Below are 19,780 nucleotides of genomic sequence, written 5' to 3' on the forward strand. Positions count from 1 at the left end.
GCCATGTCCATCAACCCAATCCTGTATTCTAATCCTTATCAATCTATCCAACACCTTGACCACAACTGCAGTTATACAGACTGGCCTATAGTCAGAGACTTCTGTCTTAGAACCATGCTTATGGAATGGTACTATTTTGTCCTCTTTCCACTCCTTAGGAACCCTACCCATTTCAAGACTTTCATTAAATAACCAGGTCAAGGGCATAACCAACTGCAGTGCACATTCCTTAAGCATACATGGTGATATGTCATCTATTCCCACAGCCTTATTCACATCTAACCCATCCAACATCTGATACACCACTGTTTCTTTCACTTCCAATTCTCCTAATAACTTGCCTCTCTTCTATATATTGTACCGGATAATTTATACCAGTATGATATGCACTGATAAAGTGCTCGTTCAATAATTCCACTATATCCTTTGCAGCTGTTAGTCTGCTGCCATGACTATCCACCAGTGTTAGTCTGCCATAATTATTCTTCCTCTTGCTTGCCATGTAGCAGAAAAATTCCCTCAAGTTAACCTCGGCCTGACTAGCCAATCTCCTCTCATACTGCACTTTTTCTTTTTTTACCATGATCATCACCTTTCTAGCCTACACTTTACATTCTTCATGGATTTGATCACCACCAACTGTCTTGTACCTACCTCCATAACATTTTTTTTTTTTTTCCAGCATGGCTTGCTTGATTTCGCTATTCATCCATTTCACTCCCACTCTATTTACTCGCTTAACCACCCAACTGGCCATGATGTGTATGTATGTCAAGGTTACCATGAATGCAAAGTGCATATTAAAATTATAATACCATTGATATTACATTGGAATATGCAATGGATACGAAGTTTAGAGGAGTGATGTATTTTATCCATATTGACGGCGACTTAGTTAGCCCTCAGTATGCAGTCATACATTGCTTTTGTCAGATACTGCCTTATGAGTTTCCATGCATTTTCACCATCTTTTCTGCCCAGCTCATCTATCCAACATACTGATGCTAACTGACTATAGAGCTTCCTATAATCACCTACTTTATACTTCCACATGTATCCATTTTTGGCAGTGACCTTTTCTTATTTCATCACTTCCCAAACAAGTACCTCATGATCACTCTCACCAACTGGTGGCGGTGTCAACATCTCATTAACAACTACATCTTGTGAAGTTATCACCAAATCCAAAACATTAAAGTCTTTAGTTCAATCGCATGCTGCTTAAGATACTTATCTCTCCGAAATTCCACAAACTCCTCTCTTTGTTCCCATACGCTATCTCCTCCTTCCAGTCTATATTCCTGTAATTAAAGTCTCCCATCAGGATCATCTTCTTTTTACATGCCCAATTAATTTGCCTAAACATTTCACAATCAGTATTCTCTGCATTTCCTGGCCTATAATAGCATCCTATCAGATATACTAATCTGTTTATTTCAACTTCTCACCACAGACATTCAAAATCCGTGCATGCACCATCAACTTCCACACTTTGCAGATGCAATTCCTCTTCAATCATTAATAGCACTCCCGCCCTCCTCTTTTCACATCTCTGTTCTTTCAGAAAATTATATATACTTCTAATTCCATTCTCGACATCACATCCTCCTCAGACAACCAAGTTTAACTTATTCCGATTACTTTTGGGCTTACCATCTCAATCAATGCCACAAATTCAGCTTTCTTATTTCAAATACTCCTTGCATTTGTGTATAAACATAACAATCACTGTGTGTTTGAGGCCATCCTACCAGCACCAGCATTCTCTATTCTAGCTGCTATACTAGACCTCTCTCTTCAGTTTGACCACTCCCGTTTCCCTGATCCTGATTGTGATTTCCACTCTTACCTGTCTCATCCTCACCTTTATGCACTCCATCACCTTGTGCTGCTGCTGCAACCACATCTTCTATCTCATATCCATCTTCCTCCTGCTGTACAATCTGTTGATTTGTGCTATCCTGTTCCACAGGTAGACTCTGATCATTTGCTACATTAATGCCTTCACTTTGTGCTTTCTCAGCAAATAATAACCTTTCTAAATGTCCAACACCAAACCCAAAATATAATCCTCAAGTTTCTACTATTTGAACTTCTCTTCAAATTCACTCCACAGATTTACAAATTGAACCCTCCTTTGTCTCACACAACTCAGCTGTCTTATTATTCATTATCTCTGCTCTCCTTCTCAATTCACTGTTATCATATCTGGGCAACACACCTACGATTTTCCCAACAACACTATTCTTCTTTACCTGCTGCAACAATTTCATCAAGTTTCTATCAGTGTTCTTCTTCTCTCCAACTAAGTCATTTCTGCCCACGACTACCACTAATTTTGACTCCCAGTATTTCGTTTTCAGCAACGCATCGGTTATTTGCTTTATTGTTCCACCAGGAAAGCATGTTTTGTGCACTTTATTAGTAGTCACACTTCTAATGATCGAGTCCCTATACACTGATATACGACTATCCTTTGACTCTTTCTTTATATCATTAACTTCCTCCTTATCATCAGCCAATCTCTCCTTTAGCTGTTTAATATCCTCTTCTAGATGTTTCATTTCACTTTTCTTTTCTTTTCTTTTCATTAACTCCTGCCGAAGCTCTTCTACTATGGTCCCAATGTTTGCTCCCATTTCTAATTGCTCTAATCTATCCAGACACTTTTCACGTACATTAACCCAAGCAGTCCAGAGATCTTTCACATTTTTCGGTGCATATATAGAGCAGTTTTTGCAATGCATCCACTGCAAAATCTAAGGCAAAGGCAGACTTTCGTACAGAAGTCTTCCATGCTGCTGATGTATGTTTCTTTATGGACGCTATCTTTAGAAGCTGAAGTAGCAAAACACAACATAAACAACAAAAAATTTCAACAAAACCACTGAAGGGCACTTGTATCCAAACTGAAAAGAATGCAGCAAAATTAGCAATGAAAGCCACAATATACACTAATTAAAAACACTTTTTTTTTATCACAGCTCAAAACTACTGCTATACTCACTTGCAACATAAAAGAGATTATACTGGCTGTTGGCATGAATGTAGACAATGTTACCTGCACTAAACATGATAGTCTTCCCTCGTGCCCCTCCATGTGAAGCACCTGTTCTTGGTGCAAGGGAACCTCCCAGTGATGTAATGGCCCTTTTCATTCTTTCTCTTTTTCTTTGCTTTTCTTCATGTATTTTTCACTCTTCTTTTCCTGAATCTTTTTTACTATCCTATCTTCCAGACTGTCATCACTAGGATCCAATACCTTCCTGCTGTGTGTGTGCGCGTGCTGCGATGCAACACGTGGACATCCAGAAAGGGAGATCTAATAGACTTGCACTGCTTTGGTAAGACAGTCGATCCTGGATCGCCTGACCAAGATCATTCGGCAGGTGTGCTTGCCTGCAAGGGTCAAGTGTGTTGCAGTAAGTCTCCTTCACCATGGTTTTGGGACAGGGCCCAAGACTTGCAGTGGTGCTCACATGGCATCAGGGTAACCCTGATATTCCACTCCCAAGTGCAGTCAATAAAGGTGCCAGTTTGCTATACCATTATGTACCATTAAAAAAAAAAAAAAAAAAAAAAAAAAAAAGCACTGGTTAGGTTACCCTGTAGCATTGTGGCCATTGTTCTCTCTGTCATGACAACTTCATAATAGTATCATGCAGAATTCATCAACTAGTGAACATTTACGGTGCACTTTCTTGAGGTCTTTATCCCCCCTTGTACATTCATTTATATACCTTATGCATGGTACATAATTGAATCATATTACCGAGGAGAAAATAATACCTTTCTTTAGGGAACAGTATTTCTCGTCTTGTCTTTCCATTCATGGTAGGCTCAGTACCCTGTCACAGCCAAGCAACTTGACTTCTTAGAAAGCTAATATTGCTCATAATAGAATGGTTTGTGGGTATGACTGATCTGCTTTGTGGGAATGGCTGCAAGTTGCATTTGTCTTTCAGATGATTTGGCTGTTTTACAGAATGAAAACTCAGTTTCTGGGGTGGGGGGGGGGGAATCCTGCCACTTCCATATGAGATCATCTTACTCATCTTCAATTGAAAAGTCCAATGATAAAGATTCTTTGCATCATCCTAGATTGAATTTGAATCCAGATATTTCCAACCAGAGGGCTTGATCTCTACCGACTGATGAAACTGTATTAATTACCATAAAGTAAAGTATGCTGAGTAATAGTATTGCTGTTATTTCAAAATATACTCATAACTTGCTATATGGCTGAGATATGTTCGAAGAAAGTCGGCCGCAAAGCAAAATGCTGTATAACGAATCATTTATTTCCATATAAAGCCATATAAATTCGGTAAGATCCGTTCCAATTTTATAAAAAAATAGAAAATCATTGGGTTTCTGGTGGAAAATACATTTTTTATTTCATTTAAAATATCGTTTACATTAGTTATTAATAAAAACAAAAATATAATTCTACAATACTAATAAAAAAAATAAAATAAAATAAATAAAAAATAAATAAAAAGGGAGTGCTTAAGGGTCAAAGCTGTATAACTGAGAGGAGACCTCCACATAGCCTTTAAGGGAATGCGGAGAACCGACCAGGGCTTCTGAACTAATGTCCAGTCCTCACCTTCCTGTGGTGCACCCTGTTGGGTATCTACTTGGATACTGAACGAAAACAAGGATGGGCTGTCAATTTGGGATTTAGCCGACCAAATTGTATTCTTATTGGTTAAACCAAAATAAAAAATAAAAAAAAATGATGGTATGACATGACAAAATTTCATGCCGGCTGGGGCGTCGCCTGGATAAACAAGGTCCCCGTTGTTTTCACCAGGGAACTAGGGCGAACAGCGAAAAGTCAACTACTGGAACAAATCTGAAAACAAACCCCAACTGAACATCACCAGAGTTAAAGATCAGTACTATCAACATAAGAAGCCTGAATGGCAAAGAAATGGAGCTAGCTGAGGAATTAGATAAGTACCAGATCAACATAATAGGGGTGACTGAAACAAAAAAGACAAAAACTGGTGAGATCTTTCTGAGCAATAAATACAAAATGTTATATTCAGGCAGTGACAATCAAGGAAAAGAAGGAGTAGCCATAGTATTCCACACAAAATACGAGGCTAATCTTCTTGAATGGCAGTCAGTCTCAAGTAGAGTAATGTGGGCAAATATGAGAATGGTGAACTGGACAATGAGACTTATTTGTGCCTATGGTCCCACAGAATGTTCTGCTAAGGTAGAAGTGAGGAATTTTTTGAGGCATTAGAAAAAGCAACTGACACAATGAAAAAGTAAAAGTCGGTCCTTGTTGGGGATCTAAATAGCAGAGTAGGAAATGATTGTCAGACATACAAAAATATTTTGGGAAAATTTGGAGAAAAGAGCAGAGCTAATAATCATGGCAAATATATGTTGGAATTCTGCTCAGGACATGGACTGGTTATTACTGGTTATATTGGAACACCATGTTCCAACATAAAAATGTGCACAAATTCACACTGAGAGAAGAGGCAAGGAATAAGAAAAGTCTCATTGACTATGTTATTGTTGATGGTGATGTTTTCTCCCTGGTGCAGGACACCAGAGTGTACAGAGGATTTGAAATTGGAAGTGATCACTATTTAGTCTTGAGCAGGATAAAATTGAATTTCATATTGAAAAGAATAACATGTAAGAAAGTTTTAAAGCGAATAGAAGTTGAGCAGCTCTGAGATGTGAACTGTAGACTAAAATACACAAAGATTATTGAAGAAAAAATGAAAGAGTTTGAGAACAGGAATCAAACCTTGGAGATTCAGTGGCAAGCCTTGAAGAAAGTCCTGATTGATTCAGCTAGAGAGGCATGTGGTGAAGTTGTCTGTAAGGATAGAAAAATTAGAACTCCATTGTGGACACAAGGAGTTAAAGAGACAGTGAAGGAAAAGAAGAAAGCATATCAAAAGTTCCTGTCAAATAATTCAGCTTGTGCTCTCAGAGAATACAGAGACAAATGCAAGAATGCTAAACACTGTGTAAAACTAGCTAAACAAAACTCATGGGAGGACTTTGGCAAGAATATAGAAAATAAATATCAAGAAGATGGCAAAATATTCTGGAGGTTGTTGAAGAAGCTTAGGAACGGAGGATAGAAGTGCTGTAAAAGGAGTTAGAAATGATAAAGGTGACATGAAAACGGGAGAAAAAGATTTCCTTGAAGTATGGAGTAATTACTTTGAAAAACTGCTAAATGAAACGAGCAGTGATGACAGCACAGTGGTAAAAAACACTGACCAGGCATGCAGTCAGGAATACATATCCATACTTGAAGTAGAAAAAGCCATCAGAGGCTTGAAATGTGGAAAGGCAGCAGGAGTAGATGATATTCGACCAGAAATGCTGAAGTATGGTGGTATAAGAGTCTTACAGTGGCTGCACTGTAAGACTAAGGACAACTCAAATAAAGACTAAACAATACTTAGTCTTTATTTGAGTTGTAAGTCAGCAATTAGAATTGAAGGAAGTACAGGAAGATGGTTTAATGTTAAATCTGGTGTCAGACAAGGATGTACATTATCCCCTCTGTTATTCATTATCTATATGGATAACATTATGAAGGAAAGTGGTATTAAACATGATATCAAAATTGGAGATGTTAATGTCAGCTTTTTGCTTTATGCGGATGATGTTATACTTCTAAATAAATCCGCTACAAGTCTGCAAGATTCTCTGACTAAATTGAATAGCTGTTGTAATAGATATGGTATGAGGGTCAGCAATAAAAAGACAAAGACAATGAAAATAGGCAGAATCATTGAAAATGTCAACTGTGTTGTGAATGGAGAACCTGTGGAACAAGTGAAACATTTCAGCTAATTAGGCACGAGTTTTAGTGAAGATGGTAAATTAAATATAGAAACAGACAACATAATCAGCAAAGCTGGTATGGTAGGAAGTCAATTGAACAAATTCATATGGAATAAGAGAGAAATTAGTCGGAACACTAAATTAGCTGTATACAAGACAGTGTTCAAACCAGTTTTAACTTATGGATCTGAGAGCTGGGTCAGAAGTAAAACACTTGACCAAAGACTAGAGACCACAGATATGAGAGTCCTGAGAAAGATTATAGGCGTGAACAGATGGCATCAATGGCAATATCATATTAAAAATGAGGATATTAGGAAAGAACTTGACATTGTCAACATCCAGGAATGCGTTAGCAGAGCTAATCTCAGGTGGTATGGTCACTTAAACAGAATGGGCGAAGAAAGATTAGTAAAACAAGTGTTCTCTGCCAGATTGGCAGCAAAACAACCCAGAGGAAGACCAAGATATAGGTGGATTGATACAGTACAAAGTATCTTAGACAATAGAAATATAAGATCTGATAATGTTGGAGTCTTGACAAGCAGACCGATTTGATGGAAAATTGTAGATAGGAAGTTAGTAATGATGTATTTTTTTTTTTTTCATGTTGTACTATCATATCCTCTACACTCCTTGAGGGTACATGGCAGGAATTTGATGATGATGATAATAAAATAAAACAAAATAAAACACATATAACAAATGAACAGTTTTTTTTTTTTTTTTTAATTTTTGAATCAGTCTGATGACGATTTGCACAACATCACTTCGTTAGTGTCACCATCTGTTTTTGTCTGAGGACCCAGTTTAAAAAATTTGTCCCACATTTGTTGTATTGAGTCCCTTTTCTTTTTGCAATTCTTTGTAACAGTTAATAACTGTGTTAATGCCACGAGAAACTTTGGCGCTGCATTCTTCATTAGGATCGTTATTGAAGTAGGATGTTTATTTCTTGTTCGAAATGAATAAGCACATTCGATAAATCCTTTGAGATTAATTGTCGGTGAACAACTGGCTCTTGTTGTTCCTCATCAAATGTATGGTTTGTTTCTAAGTGTATTAATTCTTCGTTAGAAAGTGGTTCTCTATCAGCATCTAGCAAATCGATTACATCACATTCATCCACATCCTCAAAACCAAATTCATTTGCTAGGTTCAATATATTTTGTCTAATTTCAGAAAGGGGTTCAAATTCAGAATCATTACTTGTAATGCATTCTGGTCAAATTTTTTTCCACACATGGTTCATTGTGGTTGATTTCAACTCATTCCATGATTCGCTAATGTTGTCCACAGCATCTTTGATGTTGAATTTTTTTCCAGAACTCTCTATTTGACGATTCACTATCGATTTCATTTATAAGTTTTCGAAAGGTTCTTCATAAATAATATGCCTTAAAAGTAACTATTGCACCCTGATTCATTGGCTGGATTAGGGCCGTTGTTTTTTTAGGTAGATATTCAATCTCCACATCTTCAGATAAGTTAACTGGATGCCCTGGAGCATTATCCAATAGGAGCAAGAATTTGTTACTTAAATTTTTCTGCAAGTATTTTTTGACATCAGGGCAAAAATAATTTTTGAACCAATCTTCAAAGAGTATTTTGGTCATCTAAGCTTTTTTGTTGGACCTCCAAATGACAGGAAATTGTTCCTTGCTCTATCCTTTTAAAGCTCTTGGATTTTCAGAAGCATATACCAAAAGCAGTTTCAGCTTAAAATCCCCTGCCGCATTCGCACCAAGGAACAAAGTTAATCGCTCTTTGGACACCTTATATCCAGGTGCAGCCCTTTCGTTCTTTGAAATGTAAGTTCTTTCAGGCATTCGTTTCCAATAAAGTGCTGTTTCGCCCACATTAAATACTTGTTGAGGAACATATCCACCTCTTTCAATAATTGATTTCAAAATGTTTGGATAGGCTAGAGCTTCATCAGCGTCAGCACTAGCTGCTTCACCTCTCATTTTAATATTATGCAAATTATGGCGATTTTTAAATTTTTCAAACCAACCATGGCTTGCTAGAAAAGTTTCATCTGCTGGACCTTCACTAGTACTTCACTCTTCAAATTTTCAAAAATACTTTTTGCCTTTTCCTGGATAGTCATTTGGCTCATTGGCATCCTCCATTGATTGTTGTCTTCAATCCATATGTTTAATAATTTTTCCATTCTTTTCATATTGCTGCTACTTTGGCATGTTAATTTTGAAGCACTTAAAGGTGCAGTTGATTGTGAATATGCATTAATTTTTTCTTTGTTAGCACGAATTGTTTGAACTGTAGATTTCACAAGCCCTAATGCCTTACGTATATCAACAATTTTTTCAGAAGCTTCAATACGACGCAAAACATCTAGTTTAGTCTCTAGTGAGACAGATTTTCGGCTCCTTTTTTTTTAACTCCATCACTCTCCAAATTTAAAGAACATTTCAGGCTCATGTTTCTGCCAAATACATACTGGATTCTATTTAAAAAACAAAAAATAACAAGTCATAATGTACACATTTTGTAGCAACGCGAATACAGACACGCTTTAATATGTACTGTATTTACATACAAATGCATATTATGTACTTATCAACAATGTTTATAGTTGAAACAGAACACAAGAAGAAACAAACACTTCTACTTTTGATACTGAGGATTTGCCTAATTTACTAAACTGATCACTAAATGCATCTGCTCATGAGCACGTTTACAGAAGGCGGGGACGAATTATGTGCTATGCGAAGATTGCACAACTACAAGACGACGCAAGTAGCGTTCCTGTGTGGAGTGGTGCAGCTGGCCTAGAACACATGACAAAAGACATACACAGGGGATTTCCCGACTTTTTGGCCATATATTGAAAAATTGTAGGTCGTAAATCGAATCTTAGCCATAATTACACAAGGCTGTTATAGCGAAAAGCCGTATAAAGAGGGGCCATATAGAGAGGTATTAGTGTAGTGTCTTTCTTTAGGAAACAGTCTTTATTTGTCATAAAGTAAAGTACTGGTATTTTTTTGTTATTCTTGTTTTAGATTTAAAAGCACTGAGATGATGTTTTATACATGCACTGACCATTCTTGACCATTCTGTGATTGGAATTTAGTTCTGCACTATCTCAATAGTGAAGAACTCAATTTCGAGAGCTGTTCTTACCCACTTTCCATTGATTAAAAAATGATTTGTGATCTTGTTCCATTTGGATATTTCCAGGTCCAGTATCTTCCAGGTTTATATGGAAATTTGCTCTGTATATTAACGAAGTGTTGCATAGTTCAGCTAGATGGTATCCATTTTCATTTGTTGTATTGTGGTATGAAAGGCCCTATATATATATATATATATATATATATATATATATTCTTGAAACATCTGATCCTATTTGTGCATTAACATCTCCACCTATGATATGAGATTGTGTGTTGGTACAGTATATAGAGAAAGTCTGAGAGTTGATTGTAGAAAGCATTCTTGAAGTTTTCATCTGAAGTCTCAATGGGTGCATTGGTACAGGTTATTGTTGCTTCTGGGTTTGAGTTTAAAGTTATAGCCATTATTCTCTTGGAGACTTTGGAGATAGATCAGATGTGACTATAATTCCTCTTGTTGACTAGGATTCTGATTTCTCCATTACCAGATTTGTCTGTTGATGTATAGATGAAAGTCCATTTTTTGCAACTTGATGTGACTTCATTCCATTCAAAATCTGTTCTCCACCTGTGTTCTTGGATGCAGACTGCATTATTGTTTGCTAACTCTGCTCCAGTGCAAAGTTCATGAAATTTTCCAGATTTTAAGAGGTTTGAACATTGTAAGTGGATATAATGAGTAGGCTTCTTAATTCATAGTTGATGTTTTGAGTGTCGACCTCTTCCTTCTGCTTTAGCTTGTGAGCTTCTGTGAAGGCTTTTACCAACAGGCTTCATGACTTCTGTTTGAGAAAAAGGAACGGAGGCTGCACTGCATGATATTTCTGTATCTGTTATTCCTTTTGTAATCAGCAAAAAAATCCACATGTCAGGTGATTGGCCCTAACATACTTTAGTAGCTACATTAGCCTACTGGATATATACCCAGCATTTCCCAGGGGGCACTAAGTTGGAAGTGTGGCTTGGGTTTTACCCTACATTAACTAACTAAAGATCATTTATGTAAAGTATGTGTAAAAGTAAAAGAGCCTTGGAGCCCTGGCATTTAGAGAAATCTGAAGAGGGAGTAAACTGTATTCTCCATTCCTCTTCTTGATTTGAGAAATACTCTAGTACTCAGATGATTGGAGCCTCAAGAGCTTCCATAACTAATGACTCAAATATTGATCTCCTCGCCATTCTCAAGTGGGGTGAAGACAGCTTAGTGAATTTCAGTGCTGTTAAAACTCAGTCCTGTCTTATTATCTGCAAGAAAGCAGATAATAACAAGATTTAAGGATAAGACAAGATAAGAAAGCAGATATTAAAGCAGTCCTTCTTGGGCTGATTGCCACATCCAGCTTATCCTGTCACAAATATATTATATCAATAGCCTTCTCGGCCTCTAAAAATCTTGTTTTTTTTTTTTTTTTTCATTCAAAACATTACTTCTCTTCTGCTGAACTCCTAACACTTGACACGTCTCAGGTCTGACCAGCCTTGGAATATTGTTCTCACATTTGGGGTGGTACACCTTAGAATGCTTGATCACATACACAAGAGGGCAGTCCCCTTAATAAGTGATACCTCTCTCTCTCACACACACACACACTTCCTTCAGTCACTTTCCCATAGGGGCTCTGGTTCTGCAATTTTGCCTTTTATATAGGTACTTTAATGGGCATTCATTTGTTGAACTTGCTGCTACCATTCCTTCACTGTCTTCTCATCATGTCAGAACTAAAGCAGCCATGTCAATTCCCATACACTGTACAACTCCAAACATACCGAACATACTTCTAATAATCTTCTTTCATACCATTTATCTCTGTTGTTCAGAAGTCTCCCCCCCAACTTTTTAACAAACATATTAATAGGTTACTTCTTTTTCCTTAAGATGCGTGACACCGTAAAATACTATAAGTTATTAAAGGTGTTTTATAGGATTGACACTGAAGACTTTTTTCAGCACATGACAAGAAGAGAGAAAACACGGGATCACCAGAGGAAGCTGTGTAAGTGTGGTTAGCAAGAGCATTAGGACTAGATTTTTTGTTGGAGAATAATTGGGTTGCCATAGTCAGTTGTAGGTGCATCAAAAGTGAATGAGTTTAAGGAGAGGTATGATAGGTATTGTGTGAATGATGACTAGTGTGTGAATAATATATGTTGCATGATGAGACTTCTGACTCCATGGAGATACCTATATTATAATAATAATTTTCACATTCACTGACATGCATATGTGAAGCAGTAAGTGCATTTACATTCTCTTTGGGTAACTAAAATTTAGCCTGGCTCTGCACCTTTGAAACTCCACAATTCTAATGTACAAAATAATCATTTCATTATTGATAATTTTGTCAAACACAGTATAATTTTGCTTATTGGAAGTTTTTTCCCCACTTGGTTATACTATAATAAATTTAGTTTTATCCTTTATCCAAGTGTAAGCAAACAAAGTTTGCACCTGAAGTACCTTCAGGACTGAAGCAACTCGTGGTAAAGGTGTACCAAGCTCTAATCACTCCTTGTCTCAGTATCTCCCATAATGCAAAGCACATCTCCTTGTGGATATGTATAATGCTATGCATTAAGGGAAGGGCCGCTACTTAGACCAGTTTCGACCTTTATCGAGGTCTCGTCAGTGTGACCCAGAAGTGGTGATACTAAGTGCTTGCATTATGGGAGATATTTTATTTTAATATTTTATTAAAATTTAAAATACTTCTAGAGATAACTATATAAAATCATAAAAGCATTTTGACAACTATAACCACATAATCTCTGACACCTGTTTCATTTTCAGCAGTAGGCAGTTTCGTTTTAAGTCCCATTTTAAGTCCATCTTTACCACGAATTGCCTCAGTCCTGAAGATACTTCAGGCACAAACTTTGTTTGCTTACACTTGGATAAAGGATTAAACTAAATTTATTATAATTTTGCTTATGTTAGCAATTATGATCAATCTTATACATTAATTGTTTCTGTGTTAATCTGCATTGCATGTTTGTATGTAAAGAATTGAAGTGCCATGAAGATTTTCTTAAATGTAATATGTAATACATGTATTTGTTTAATCAGGAATTATTTTCATTTCTGTTAATGTCATTTAAGATGGTAACAGTATGGCAGTATGACAAAAAAAAGTTATCTATAAAACGAAATTTGTATGGGCATGTGGAACCTGTCACTTGCTTAGCAGCTTCTCGAGCATACAATCTTATTGTAAGTGGTTCACGAGACCGGGTATGTATTATGTGGGACTTAAGTCGCCTCGTTTTTGTACGTCAGTTGAAAGGTCATCCAGCACCAGTAGCAGCTGTAGCCATCAATGAAGTCACAGTAAGTGTACTTACCTTTTAAACCATTAAAATTTTTATTTTTAATGCAGGGTTTTAGTATCCACTCTCTTAAAATTGGAATTTGTTTTATAAATAAATAGAATATACTAAATATTCCTTTTATAAAGAATTTAGAACACACCCTAGAATTTTCAGCAGTAGGCAGTTTCATTTTAAGTCATTTTGGAGGGTTATTTTATCATTTTATTAAATGTGTTTATTAATTTTAATATTTCATTAAAATTTAACATACTTCTAGAGATAACTATATAAAATTGTAAAAGCATTTTGACAACTATAACCACATAACCTCTGACACCTCTTTCATTACCTCCTTTGACCAGATGTAGGCTATCAGGTGAGAATAATGGAATGCTGGATCACTGTTTCTCAAGTCATTCCAGTGGGTGACTGGAATGCATTGCCTGAGAATGTAGTATATGTGGAAACAGTAAATGAGTTTATGGGCTTGATAGTAAGGACATCCTACAAAGAATCTTTTGACTCCATGAAAAACCTGGGGCAAATAATAATAATAATAATAAACTAACTCGACCTGTGTTGTAAAACCTGCATTTTCTCTACTCACAACAGTATATTTTTACATTGAATATTGGCAATTTACTTTGTTTAGGTGTACTTTCAAATTCTTCTTTAATAACTAAGCTTGCCAGCGGACCTATAACTGAACAAGATCAGGTAAATATACCCACTCAATAGAGTTTGCTCCTGGGATTTGTTAATAGTAATAGCAAATGCATGCCATACCTCCTGGAATTGTCTCCTCTTTAATTTGTAAAGGACTGTATTATCAAGTGGCTTCAAATCTAACTCATTAAGCACAGATCTCTCTTACCTCTCTCTCACACATCACCCTCAGATTTAGCCAGTTTTCAAAGATTTTGAACAAAATCTTGTATCATTCATTAGGATAATTGAAGCACCAACCTTCACCATTATTGCATATAGGAGGAAGAAATCTACTTAAATTTAATCTTTGAGAAACTTTTCATAATTCTTAATCCATCATTAGTATAATTATTATTATTATTATTATTATTACTATTACGGGCAACTCCAAGGAGTCCATAGCCTCATCGAGGGAGGCCCTAACATCATGTCAAAAACAATTATTCGACATTCACACAGTATCTATCATACTTCGCCTTGAACTCATTTACAGTCATGGCACCCACAACAGACTCTGGCAGCTTATTCCACTCATTCACCACTCTCCAAGTAAAAAAAACCTAGCTCTAACACCCTTGCTAACCATACTCTTGCCCAGCTTCCATGTATGCCCCCCCCCCTAGTCCTCCCACCACCAGTCCTATTCTCAAAAATATCTTCTGAATTAATGTTATAGAAACCCTTCAGTAATTTGAATATCTCAATCATATCACCCCTTTTCTGCCTATCAACCTGTTCTCATAAGGTTCATTCCATAGACCTACTATCATCTTGGTCACTCGTCTCTGGATCCTCTCCACCTCCTCCCCATCCATAAGAAACCCTGGCGCCCATATCTGGGCACAGTAGTCTAGATGGGGTCTTATCAAGGCTCGATACAGAGGAAAAATAACCTGTTTGTCTCTCCTTGTTAAAGTATTTTTCAGCAACCAAGTGATTTGATGAGCTGATTTAGCCACTTTTGCAATGTGCCCCCTAAACTTCAAATCCCTATCCACCAACACTCCCAAATCCCTGGCCTCGTCAATCTCCTGGAGTACAGTTCCACCAATGTGATATACTGCTGCTAATCTTTTCACCCCAAAATGCATAACCTTACATTTTGCCACATTAAATTGACATCCATTCTCCTTAGCCCAGTCCTCCAAACTATCCAAATCATCTATCCAAATGATAAAAAAACTATCCAAATAATAATTACATGCTATGCCATTTACATTGACATACTCTTTTGAGTTTCCAGGCATGAGTACAGTGAATGAATTTTTCCTATTATTTTTTATTCATTAGATTATAGTGGGCATTCTCTGGAGCTAAAATAATTCATTATTTTAGCTCCAGAAAATTCACTATGATAATTGCTTATAATCTAATAGATTCTGAATGTCATCATAAATATATGAAATTAAATCCTTGCTGGAGTTCACTGCTGAGGTACAATCATTGTACATAGATGACACATAAGAACGCCTTATGTGTCATCTCCTATCTAGGACGTTGGCTACCATGATGTAACTCATGGTTGACTATGAGCCTATGATATGTGGTGAGGACCCTATCTCTTCTGCATATTGTCACAAATATTCATGGATGTAAATCCATCTTGTTCACAGGGTCAGTTTGCCTGTTCTGAGGGACAAAAAACCTGAGTTACTGGGTGAAAAAATCCTCTACTTCTATTGAAATAGACCAGATAAAGGTTCCTCACATCATTAACAGGAATCGAACCCAGGTATTTCTGGCCAAAGGGTTTCATCTATATTGACTGAGCTATGGAGACTCTGTATTGTATTAATCTTCTCACTTCGAATGTAGGCCAAATTTTTCACAAATTTGGCCTAAAATTTGGTTCTATATCCCTGATCCACTAAGATGCCTTAAATTTCAGAAATGCAGGCATGTGGTTAATAAATATTGTTCTACAGTGAAACTTAAATGTGTCTTCCATTTGAATGAGAAGAAGTGGATATAACTGACAACATATACTAAAAATCTTCTCCAGAAACTCAACCATTTCTGCAAAATGGGGCATTTTTATTGTCGCAATATCTTACATCAGTCTGTTACCACACAAGAGCATCACTAAATATCATTGGAGCATCATCTTAATTTCTTGCTTATCTAATCACTTCAGCATTCTAACTGTTTTAACTTTCATGAAAGATGGGGAATATTAATTTAAATTTAGAGTAGCTATGAATTGTCTGTTTTTTTGGAACAAACCAGATGTTTCCCATGTCCATGTAACTAGCATCATTCAATTATTAAGCCCAAGACAACAATCAATTATACATTGATAAACATATATTTTCCCTGCACCTCCTGATCCGTCAGTTAAAAGTTTAGATAATGATAAGTCATTAGAATAAATGGCAGCAATTTTACTCTTGAATATATTGAACACTATGAATGGTGCCCAAGTATTTCAGCCTTGATATAAGCTTAAACATATACTTCAGAAAAAGGATTGTAGGGAACATTTAAATAATAAGATTTCCACATCATTTTTGCATCTATTAAACCATAATTATCTCATCTTTGATATAATGGATGCCACTGGCATTTCTTTAATTTCATATTCAAAGTCTTGGGTGAAGTCTTTTTTTTTTTTTTTTTTTAAACACATCATCCTTATACAAACACTTGATGGATTCAAAGTTTCATAAGAGTGTTGGATCATATGGATTTGAACTAAATTCAATAACTCCAGATCATCACTCAAGAGTGGTTGAGTAACAACTTTATCAATACCTTCTATTTTCATGAGCTTAAACTCTCCATGTGAAACACACTCGGTTATGGTGGGGGAAACCTTCCACTGATGGTTTTTTCCTCTTCTATATTTTTTTTTCCAACATTCTTGCTCTACTCCTGAATCTTTTTCACTCTGCTATCTTCCAGTTATCTCATTGTGGAGCACCTGTTTGGATCCAATGTTCTACCTATATTTGACATGCAGTTCAAACCATGATCCTGGTAGTCTTGCATTACTTTGATCCCCTGCTTCAGCAAGACAGCCAGTCCTGGATGGCCTGGCCAGTTAGTGGATGGTCATGTGTGGTTCTATGGTGGTGAGGATGTTCTGGCATTGAACCAGAAAAATCCCTTGAGCATTAATCCTTCATCTTCAACTTTTCCAAGAATGCTCACACACACCATCCAAGTATCGATACTTAGATATATCATTCGATGACAGAAATAAGAAACAAAAGACATCTGACACACATATAATTTCACCAATAGGGAAAATGTCACCCTTTTTTATTCAAAAAGTTTTAGGACTGGCAGTTTAAAAATAATAATAATAATAATAATAATCCTCTTGTAATATTCAAATCATTGAAACATGAAAACTGTTGACAACAAGGAGAAACTACGACAAGCAACATCTGTAGAGGGGAGAGTGGAACACCAATTACATTAACAATTCATAAAGCATTCACCTGTTCTAGAGGTGTGATATCAAAATGGAATCCTCTTAATGTTCCAGACAAGGACATAGGGATTGCATTACTGGTAAATTGGTTTACCAATAAATTCTGTAAAATTAGGTAAACATGAAATAATTTCCTTGAAACCAAATAAATATTTGGTTTCAAGGAATATATAAATATACACGGTGAGTAATACCGACCAGAGATTAAAGATTATACTACTGACTCAGTATAGTCAATGCATTTCATTGTATGTGAATGTGAAATAAAACTTAGAAAATTAGACGTTCTTTTTTCCAAAAAGGGAAAATTGTGGATCTCTTTTTAATATTTCACAGAATATTTAAGTTAATTATTACTATTATACTATTATTTAAATATTTGTATATTATCATTATTAATTATTATTTTTATTATTTGACTCATGGATAAAAATTCCACATCGCATTATTTTACTGATACAAAAGATGCAGCTGTATGCACGCAATGTTTAAAAACAATTAAAGCAATTGGTGGGAGTACATGGGCTACATAGTCATCTGCAATGACAACATAAAATTAATTTATTAAAGCAAAAGTCCAAAGAAAAGGGCAAATGTGAATCTACAGTCTCTCCTCAAAATTACCGCCTTAAAAAAAAAAAAAAAAAAACTTATGATGATTCTCTTTCAGCAGTAATAACTGGTTTAGTTGTGTTGGATGGATTTCCTTTTGATAAATATTGCATATCCAAAGATCTAAGAAGGCTGTTATTACATTTCAGAGGTTATAATGACATTCCAAAATCATTAAATACAATTAAGAAAATTGTTCTGCACAATGGTCAGTCAGAAAATTCAGTTGTAAACAAAGTGTTTACAACTTGTGAAGAAAACTTCAGTATTACATGTGATCAATTAGAAGTCGCCAGTATATGAATATCAATCTTCATGCTGCCGATAAATTTTGGAATCGTAGGTTGCAACGCATTTATGGATCTTTGCCAGTGGAACAGTTTATCGAATTATTAGAACACAAATTAAAAGAATTCAATATTTCATTCAAAAATGTTGTTTCGTTAGTAACAGATGGTGCCACTCTAATGAAAATGGTTTCAAGAATTTGAAATATTGATAATCAATTATGCATTGCCCATGGGATTCATTGAGCTGTAATTAAGGTACTTTACAACATAGACTCTCAAGAAACAGAGGAAGGAAATTGTACCGACAATGAAGATTCAAATTCATAGGAAATTACTGAACTTGAATCTTCATTGTTAGCATCTCAATTGATAGTTTAGAAATCATATATGGCAATTTTGTTACCATTTCTCAGGCAAATGTTTTACAAGATATACAGGGTGTCCCAAAATTCATGCAAGAAGTAATTTTGATAGAAAACACAGGTTTTTAATTAAAAATTGTAATTTCTTATTGATTCATAAAGTATACAGTATAGGGTTATGCATGGAATAGCATATCGGGTAAATGGCCTCCACGGCTTTGCTGGCACATACGCACTCTTTTGTCGAAATTTTCCATGACCGTTTTGCATAAATGTGGCTGAATTTCATTGATACAGTGCTCAATTTCCTCCTTGAAGTTGTGGGTGATCATGGGCTTGTTGGCATAAACCTTAGACTTCAAAAAACCCCAAAGAAAAAAGTCCAACGCCGTTAAGTCACATGATCTGGACTGCCAATTCTGATCACCAAAACGGGAAATTACACGACAAGGAAATGACTCATGCAGTAATTGAATTGTTTCTCGGGCTGTATGGCATGTGGCACCATCTTGTTGAAACCACATGTCATCCACATCCATATCTTGCAATTTAGGCACAAAAAACTGGATTATCATGTCGTGATAGCGAGCACCATTAACTGTTATTGCATTACCAGCCACACATTTTCGAAGAAGAATGGACTGATGATGCCTCCAGCCCAATATCCGCACCAAACAGTGACACGTTGTGGATGCATTTGTTTCTCAACAATCACTCGTGGATTTTCTGAACCCCAAATGCAACAATGTCGATAAACGAAGATATCAAGATGAAAATGAGCCTCATCGCTGAAGATGATTTTGTTTGAAAAATAAGCATCCACTTGTTGTTGTTCCATAATCCATTCAACGAACTCTCTTTCTTCGCTGTATGTGGTCAGTAAGCTTCAGTTCTTGAGTCAATTGAACTTTGTAAGCATAAAGATGCAAATCTTTCGTGAGAATACGCTGTAGAGAGCTTCTCGAAATGCCCAATTCAATGACTCTCAGCAACACTCTCATGAACTGCTTTGATGTTTTCTGTTGAATGACTTGTTGAAGGACAACCAGGGTGTATAAGATCACTAATTGATCCAGTTTCCATAATAAGTTT

General features: G+C 36.1%; 1 protein-coding gene across 3 annotated transcripts in view; it reads left to right on the forward strand.

Annotated features, from left to right (window-relative positions):
* Positions 1-19,780, forward strand: part of bchs (WD repeat and FYVE domain containing 3 bchs) — a 1,305,514-nt gene that overhangs the window by 1,168,394 nt on the left and 117,340 nt on the right. For all 3 annotated transcript variants that reach the window (XM_090399415.1, XM_090399420.1, XM_090399430.1), the window contains exon 63: positions 13,072-13,299. In XM_090399415.1, coding sequence (XP_090255541.1) covers positions 13,072-13,299 — 228 coding nt within the window. The remainder of the gene's footprint in view (positions 1-13,071; positions 13,300-19,780) is intronic.

Source organism: Typopeltis vanoorti, chromosome 1 (assembly GCF_054136105.1).
Source record: "Typopeltis vanoorti isolate ZY-2024b chromosome 1, IOZ_Tvanoo_1.0, whole genome shotgun sequence".
In the NCBI taxonomy this organism is placed as follows: domain Eukaryota; kingdom Metazoa; phylum Arthropoda; class Arachnida; order Uropygi; family Thelyphonidae; genus Typopeltis; species Typopeltis vanoorti.